Source organism: Amphibalanus amphitrite, unplaced genomic scaffold (genome assembly GCF_019059575.1).
Source record: "Amphibalanus amphitrite isolate SeventyFive unplaced genomic scaffold, NRLGWU_Aamphi_draft 000065F_arrow, whole genome shotgun sequence".
In the NCBI taxonomy this organism is placed as follows: domain Eukaryota; kingdom Metazoa; phylum Arthropoda; class Thecostraca; order Balanomorpha; family Balanidae; genus Amphibalanus; species Amphibalanus amphitrite.
Genome location: NW_024881561.1, coordinates 916339 through 924970, shown reverse-complemented (window position 1 = coordinate 924970; position 8632 = coordinate 916339). Strand labels below are relative to the sequence as shown.

Sequence of the window (8632 nt, the reverse complement as noted above, 5' to 3'; positions counted from 1 at the left end):
TGCAATGTCAAATTTCATCAAAATGGTGATACTGTCCCTTTAAGGAAAAACGCTAATTGTAAGAAAACCGCTGGAGATATAAGCATGCATTGGTGACCATTTCAAAGAGGAACTCATTGGCTACGATTTAAGAGCCTCCCGATCAATTAAGAATGTTTCGTTTGCTTCTGACAGCTGCTTTTTCAGAAACATGTAAAAGGGCGCATTTGCCAACAACTGCTGTAAATTGCGCCAGGAGGATGGCGCAATTAGAACCCAATTACGCCCTATACTTTAACATGGCTAAGCGAATGAGACGGAATGCATACACCCCGGCAGTCTAATGTCATTGCGGCTTACTTTAACATTCATAATGTTATTCACGCTGGTTAAATAATAAATGTAGGTGTAAATCGCGATGTTTTTTTGCCCAGGTAGATAACTTTACATGTGTTCGTACGCTTGTAAAAGTGCAACGAAAACGTTTACTGTAACCGACTAGATATATGTGAACGTATGCGCCTATACGGTTATATTTCCAATCCTTTCTCTCAAAATTAATAATTTTTATTTTTTCGACAGTTTTATGACATCAGTTTTTACTTTTTTATCATAGCTGCCACCTCTTACGCCTGAGTCCATGTTAAAAATGTCGTATTTTGTCAATTACACAAGTTCGTAGCCTAAATGGCAGCTGCATTATAAGTTTGACGAGAGAAATAATTTGCGGACTGACGACAGCGGGTTGCTCCCCTGCCTGACATTAAACTCCTTCTTTATTGCAATCAGTTAATGATGCATTCATGCTGTCGTGATATACAATAGCTACACCATTATTCTATTTGCGCCTCCCTGGCGCAATTGCCATGGGCGCAATTAAAATTGAGGTACTTTTTAATAAAAGCGTGTAAGTTATCATAAAGATGTTGAAGGAAATTAATTGTTTTAGTGAAATATAATGAAAAAAGGGTTTTTCTTTCTAAATATCACTCTGAAAATCACACAAATATCACACATGTTTATAGCCAACGGTTCAAAACACTGCAAAACAGCTAAGAAAACGCCGTAACAGCTTTGATGGCGTAATGAGCCTTGCTGATTGGCTTCCTCGGGGAGCTTGGGCCATAAAAGGAACTATCCAGTGGGGAAAATAATGTTTTCGAACACAAAATTCAAAACATGCCATTGAATCCGTGGGAATGTTGGTGGGCGCAATTGGTTAGGAGGGCGCAATACACCCACTTTCCCCTATTGTCTAGCTCGGTTCGACATAAAGCTTTATGGCGAATGGTGTAGCAATAAATCGGCAGTCAAGAAAATGTAGATTTCAAAATTTAAGAGAGGACAAAAATCATTTGCGAATGCTTCTAGTGCAAATGAGATATAAGGTGGGAATAGTACCTAAATGCTTATAAAGCAAAGGCCCGAGGGGCCAGGTAACGACTGGGGTGAAGTCGCCGTTTGTGTATTATTTTACAGGATATGCTTATGAATAATGTAAGTATACAGTTACAACTTACAAGCTTAGCATGCTACATAGGTAATAGGTATATTTACAAATGGTCACGGCTGGCCCTTCCCACTCTTGCAGACTCACACACAAAAGCAAAACCGCCTACCTAATTCAAAGAGCAAAAGCTCAACGGAAGGAGGTTCAGTGGTTTCCATAGAATGATGTATAGTTTGAGCTTTTCGCGGACGTGTCTTTAAAAGGTTTCCCGGAAGCCGTCACAGCTCGCGGCGTTGTCGGTTGGTTGTCTGAGGCGAAGTTTGGTAGTCAGTGGAGCCGCCCCAGTTTGGGCCGGAACTGGCCGCCCCCTGTACCCCCCCCCCCCCCCGCCCCCGTACCGGTGGGGAGCGGTGGCGCGTGCCCACAAAGGGCAGGGCGAGCTGCGGCGCGGCGGCGAGCTGCAGAAACCGTGCCAGGGTCGCGGGCCTCGCTGGCTGAGAGCGGACAGTGCAGTGTGCCGGGGCTGGGACGGAGGGCCAGTGCCGGATCCAGGTCCCTGGGAGAGCTGGACGCGAGGGCGAGACCCGGCCTGAGGCTCTGGGACCTGAACGGTATGGGATATCGTTTGAGATCGGTGATCCCATCTAGAGACAAGTGCTATGAAACTAATATGTACGATGGAGCAAAAAATAACGATGTGATGAAAAGACAACAAGGACTTCGAAAGTGATCTGCAGGTGCTACCCATCGACCAATTAGAGCCAATGGGTCAATTATTTTTTTCCACTCGATGACAATTGCTGGGGAGCGACGGCAGCTGAAGAGTCGATTTATCCTCCTTTGGGACGTCTGGTGTTATTGAAATGGAATCCATGAACGCCGGACGGGGTATTTGACGACTGGGAACATATCATACATTGTGTTTGACTGTATTCACCATCATCACCCACCATGTTTTCAATTATCTCTTATTACACCTAAATAGTAGACGGCAGAGAGACTCCACACATTCTGAGCCAGACGCAGACGGTGACCTCAGCAGCTCCCGCCCTGCACTAGCCTGATGAACACTCGCATACATTAACCACTGCGCATTGTCGGTGTGTTAATTCCAGTGTTGTCATCATGCGTGCAGAGTGCGCCACTGAGTTTATTTGCTCTGCGCCCCCGTGAATAGGCCGCCCCGCCGAGTGACGGCGGGGAGGCTGCCGCAGCGCCCTGCAGGCTGTGCAGCTGCTCCGAGCAGAGCATCTAGACACACCATTGCGTCACAGACAATCGCGCGACGTCCGTCCGTCCGTCTCCCGGAGGGTGCTGCAGCCTGCGCGGCGGCCCGGCCGGATCGGCCGATCGGCCCTCCTTCGATAACATCCGGCTATAGGTCTCCTCATACTTCGCCCGCAGCGTGGGGAGCAGACTGCAGAGCAACAGCTGCCGGGCTCAATTGCATGTAAAATGTATGTAAATATCACTAGGCAAAAAATCAGCTACGGGCAATGAAAATTATAACGGATATAGGGGAAGTTGGGGGAACGCCGAATACTTTTTTCTGACGCCCGTAGCACCAGTGGCGTATCCAGGGGGGAGGCCAAGAGGCCATGGCCTCCCCCTTTGGGATCAAGCATGCAAGTGGGTCCTTTGGGTCACTTGAGTGCAGTGACGTACCCAAGGGGGACACGGGGGCCCTGAAGGGCCCCTGGTTACCTGAGGGTCCCCCTGGTCACCTGAGGGGCCCCTGATTATCTGAGGGCCCCTGGTTATCTGAGGGGCCCCCGGTGATCTGAGGGGCCCCTGGTTAACTGAGGGGGCTCACGCTCAGGTTACCTGAAGGGTTACAGGGCCCTTGGTTACAGGGCCCTTGGTTATCTGAAGGACTCCTGGTTACGTGAGGGGCCCCTGATTACGGGGGTGTCTGGTTACCTAAGGGGCCCTGGTTATCTGAGGGGCCCCTGACTACCTGAGGGGCCCTTGGTTAGCTGTGGGGTCCTTGATTACCGAAGGGGCTCGTGATTGCCTACGAGCCCCTGGTTATCTGAGCGGCCCCTGGTTACCAGAGGGGTCTCTGGGGATATGAGGGGCCCTGGTTATCAGAGGGTCTCCGGGTTACCTGAGGGGCCCCTGGTTATCTGAAGGGCCCCTAGCTACCTGAGGGGCCCTGATGCCCTGGGTGATCCCTGGCCAGTGATCTGAAGAAACCCTGGTCACCTGAGGGGCCCATGTTTACCCGGGGAATGCCTGGTTATATGAAGGGCCCCTGCAGTCACATGAAGGCCTTTAGTTACCCATGGAGCCCCTGGTATAGCCGGCCTCTGGTTATCAGAGGGCCCCCTGGTCGCATGGTGGGCTCCTGGTCAATTGAAAAGCCCCTGGTCACCTGAGAGGCCGCTGATTACCTGAACGGCCCCTGATCACTTGGATAATTCAATGGTATAGCCAAGGGCGAGGGGGCAGGTGTCCGTTATAGGGTTTAGGGTCCCTTCAGGCCCGAGAGGCCCTGCGGTACCAATGGGCGACAGAGGGTCCGCACTGGCTGACTCAAAGACTCCCAAGAGCCCGCGGGGGCCCTGTGAGCAGCCATAGCATGGTCCTGAGGCCATTATGGGGCCCGAAGGCCAGCGTGGTTCATTTTGTTGCCGATGTGGGGCTTTCAGAGGCCAGAATTAGCCTTCAGAGGTTGAGTGAGGCCAATGTGGGCGACATAAAGCCATCAATCTAGATCAGAGCTCAACCCGAGGCGGGCCCTTCTAAAGGTTAGGGTATCAGCCCTCAACCAGCGCAAGACACTAATAGATTGACATCTGCCCTTTGAGAAATGTTACAATCGTAAAAAAAAAATAAAAAAAAAAACATTTTGCTTTTGATAATCTTTATTCTTTAGTGACCCCAGCGACGACCAAAGCAAAAAAAAAACTGTAGGATATGCCTACTGCTGAAATAAATTGTAGGTACACTACAGAGCTAAAGATGTCGATGGCTTTTTCACGTTTTAATAGTTTTTTTTTAGATTGCCGAGTGTGCCTAAAAACCTCCCTCACATGGCGAAAGTGGCAAAGAACCGCACCTGGGCGTAGGTTAAGTACGCTACTAATGGGGCCCCTTAGGTAAGGGTGGGGCCCCTTGAGCAGGTTTGGCCTCCCCCTTTTCAAGATCCTGGATACGCCACTGCGTAGCACGCAAGGTAGACAACATAAGCTGTTCTTGTTGGCGTCATTCGAGAGGCCAGTCTTTTGCCTTTCAAACATACCAGGCGCATTTGATGAATTCGCATGCCGTTAAGCGCACAAACTAAAAATATCAAAGAAGTGACTTTTTCGGCGTTGCCCCGGACTGCGGGGAAAGCCGAAAATGGGAGAAATGATCTACGGGGAATGCCGACATTTATGTTTTGCCACTTTATCTCAAACTTTATCCAAAATTTATCAAAGCTGACACGCGTTTTAAGAGCTTGAGGACGCTTGGTGCACACTGGAAGTTATAATTGTGTGATATAATAAGAAAATGCCATGTAAATAATTCCTTATAGGTAACAGGCCGTTGTGTCGGTTGAAAGTGTAATTTGTGTGACTAAAAATTCGCGTTGCTATTCTACAGCAGTAAAGTCCACGTAGCGTGCTTTAAGTGCGTAATTGCACGTTTTCGGCATTACCCCAGCCAGCCATACTTTCATTTGCAGGCCCATAACTTTTCAACGTGCCGTATAAATTTCAAATAGGCAGCACACATACGCAAAGACATGCTGAAGATTACTTGACCGAATTGGCCAGACAAACGGTAGCATAATGAGTAAGAAATGCAGCTTCAAAGGCGCATGTAGTACCAGGAACGCGTACCTTGAAAACGCTCTTGGCGCCCTCACAGCCGAAGTATTCCGAATGACGACTCGTAACAAACATGCGATAATTGTAGTCACTTAAGCTTCAGAGCATCACTGACAGGTGGCATCCATGTCTTACGGTTTTCGAAATATCTCGAATTTCGGCTTTGCCCCAACTCCGGCATTGCCCCAACTTCCCCTACCTATATAACTGAAAAGATATGGAGTGAAATTCTAAAGCTGAGCCATAGACCTCCGTATGACCTCTGTATGAGCTCTGACCGATGAGCTGACCTCAATTTTGCGACCGATACCCTCCCCCCTCCCCCTCCCCACTCCCCAGTCCCCCGATTAAGACTTGCCGACGAAGTTTTTTTTAAATACAATTCGAAAGCTCCGACCTGAACGATTTCTAGTGGAGCAAGCCCTAGTTCATTTATTACACCTCTGTCCTACCTATGTATGGCTGAGTGTTAGTCTACAGAGTCTAAGTCATATGGCAGCCGCATTTACTCTACCACCTGAAGCAGCTAAGCTGACTGACGCTGGTCACTCTGCGACCTGCCTTCGATATTGTATCGGACCGTGCGGCTCGGGCGAGTCTTGTGGCGGCGAACAGGGCCGAGCTGCCAGCGTCCCTCCCGTCAATATCACGCCGGGCACCGTGCAGCATTCGTCTTAAAATCATCTATATGCTGTCAAAAGTCACAACTACCCCGAATATGGGCCGAGTTTTCACGAAGCATAACGTCTTCAATTGTATGTGTATTGTGTATTGTGTATCTTTGTGTAGTTATTTGTGTCCTACTGCCTTCGATCAGACGGCAAAACACTAAACCGAATGGGTGGAACGGTTTGCTGATGCAATGTCTCCCTCTCCGGCATGTCAAAAACAACCCATCATTTTGTTCTTGTTGTCGACGTGTTTCTCATTCGTCTTCCTCCCCATCAGATTCCAGTAAACGACGTCGTCATTTATAACTTTTTGTATATCGTACATGTTCATCAAAAGACATACAAAACCGTGGAAGCATATGTCGCCCCCAAAACTCGGGCACATCAATATCACGGTTCAAACAAAACACTCGACGATAGCGCCCGAACGTGGCGCCGGCCGGACAAAATCATAAAACTTTAACTTACATACGACGGTAAACAAGCAAACATGAACGCACCAAAATTCACTCTCTTAGATCAATAGCTAAGGCATCATTGCGTTGTACGATCATCCAGCGGCCAGTCGCTGCTTTGGTGACATCCCCGCGAGCTCCGTCCAGTCGTCACAAAACAAAGACTAGAGTCGGCCGGTTGCCCGCTCGCTGGCCCGGGCCAGTGGCGAAGTTGGCCGCCGGCCGACCGACTCGCGGGTTCCAGGAACCATCGTCGGTCGGCCAGCCGCTGTTGCCAGCCAGGCACGGTGGGGCGGACACCGACGAGTGGCTCGGACGGGACACGTTCCGTCCCCAACGACAACAGCTTCTCGATGAGGCGGCGACATTCACAGAGGCACGGCCGGCCACGCAAGCATGGAATGATGATCGCACAGGCGCACGCACAGCTCTGGCACGCAGCACACATGACTAGCGGTTCGCGGTCTCTGTCGTCCTTAGAGGAGGCACGGCTGGCTGGTGCGGGACGAGCCGATCACAGCGCGGCAATCACTCGCAGCCTATCACAGGCGAGGCAGGCGGCGCCCTCTCCGTCCGCGACGGCGGCGACGTCAGTGCGGCTGCAGGATCTGGCAGCCGTTCTGCGTGTGCTGCTGCACCTCCTTCTTCAGCGCCATCACCTGCTCGCGCAGCCGGCCGGCCACCGCCGCCAGCTCGCTGTTCTCACTCTTGATCTGACGCACGCGCTCCTCGAGTCGCGCGATCCGCTCCAACTTCCTCTTGCGGCACTTGGTGGCGGCTATCCGGTTGCGCAGCCTCTTGCGCTCGAGTTTGATGCGCTCCTGCTCGGCCATGTCGACGGGGCTGGGCGGCTGCGGGCTGCTGGAGGCGTGCGACGACACGGAAGGCACCGTCTGCGGCTCCTCCTTGATTTGCACGCCGGCCGGCAGACCGTAGTACTGGCCGGGCAGCGAGCACGGCGCCGTGCTCACCGCCGCCGCCGCCGCCGCCCCGTGGCTCGACTCGAGCGTGGTGTAGACGGGCGAGGCGTCGGCGCCGTACTGTCCGGCGTCCAGCTGCTCCTGCTGCTTCAGGTGGTGCAGCGCGTCCACGAAGCCGCGTGCGTAGTTCTCCTGCTCCTCGGTGGGCGGGCGCGCGATGCTGGTGAACACGCTGCTCAGCGCCGCGTTCCCCGGAGTCGGCGTAGTGGCCAGGCCGTGCTGCGTGATGAACCGCTCCAGCTCGGGCGAGGCCAGCTTCAGCATGTTGACGTCGGGCGAGGTGAGCAGCGGGTCGGTGCGCTGGCGCTTCCCGGGCCGCGCGTCCGCCAGGTCGAGCGTCATGCGCTTCTTCAGCTGCTGCACGTCCATCTGGGGCGGGTGGTAGACCGAGTAGTCCTGGTCCCCATACAGCGAGGTTTCCATCGCAGGGCGAGCCGGCCGCGGCACGCTCGTGGCGTTGTTTGAGAAGCAGCTGCTGCTGCGCACGTCCCCCCTCGGCTCGGTCCGGAGCGCGACTGACTGCTGGCTCCGTCGGTGTCTGGTATACACACCTCCCACGTTCACTGAGCGCTCCAACCGCCGTCCTCCGCGCGCCACTATACCCCTCTGACTCACCCGGCCGCCGCTTGGCGCGCTTTATACAAGTGATGTAATCCGACCAAAAATAGCCGGATTCGTCATCGTTCGGCGCTGCCATTGGTCGGCGGTGAGGCGATCCGTGACGTCACCAGCCGCGCGAACGGCTGGCTAACGGGCATGTGACGTCACACATGGTGTGCCTTGGTGGTGCAAGACGCACCCCGGGGAACGTCCAATGTTCCTGCACCGACAAGACAGCGAAAATATGGCGTGTCCTCTGAACCTGAGCACTGATTTCATCAATATGTATCAGTCACGGTCCATTCTATGTTTGGCCACCGTTAGGACGGGACAGAGCCGGCGTATCCGTCCCCCCGTGGGCCGTGCGGGGTCACGGAGCGGCACCTCCACGCGCCGCTTTCGTCGGTGGCGGTTCGTGGAACGGCCGAGGCCGGCGCCGGGTACCGGGTGCCGCGAATCGCCGCCACCGGACGCGCCGCCGGCGTATATCGTGCGCCGAAAGAAAGCAAACGGAGGCGCATCCGGTCAGCCCCAGTCCACCGGAACTGGGGGGGGGGGAGGGGGGACAGCAAGTGGCCCCTCGGCAGATAGCGGTCAGTGGCGGACAGACCACCGCAGAACCGCAGCGCTGCCTCATGGGACCACATGGACCACAGCGGTCCGGCCCACATTGTACAAA

General features: G+C 53.3%; 1 protein-coding gene across 1 annotated transcript; it reads right to left on the bottom strand.

Moving 5' to 3' along the window:
* Nucleotides 1-6214: 6214 nt before the first annotated feature.
* LOC122378827 (transcription factor AP-1-like) lies at nt 6215-7972 on the bottom strand. The gene has a single exon (XM_043360358.1). The coding sequence runs from the start codon at nt 7774-7776 to the stop codon at nt 6964-6966; it is 813 nt and encodes a 270-aa protein (XP_043216293.1). The 5' UTR covers nt 7777-7972; the 3' UTR covers nt 6215-6963.
* Nucleotides 7973-8632: the final 660 nt, after the last annotated feature.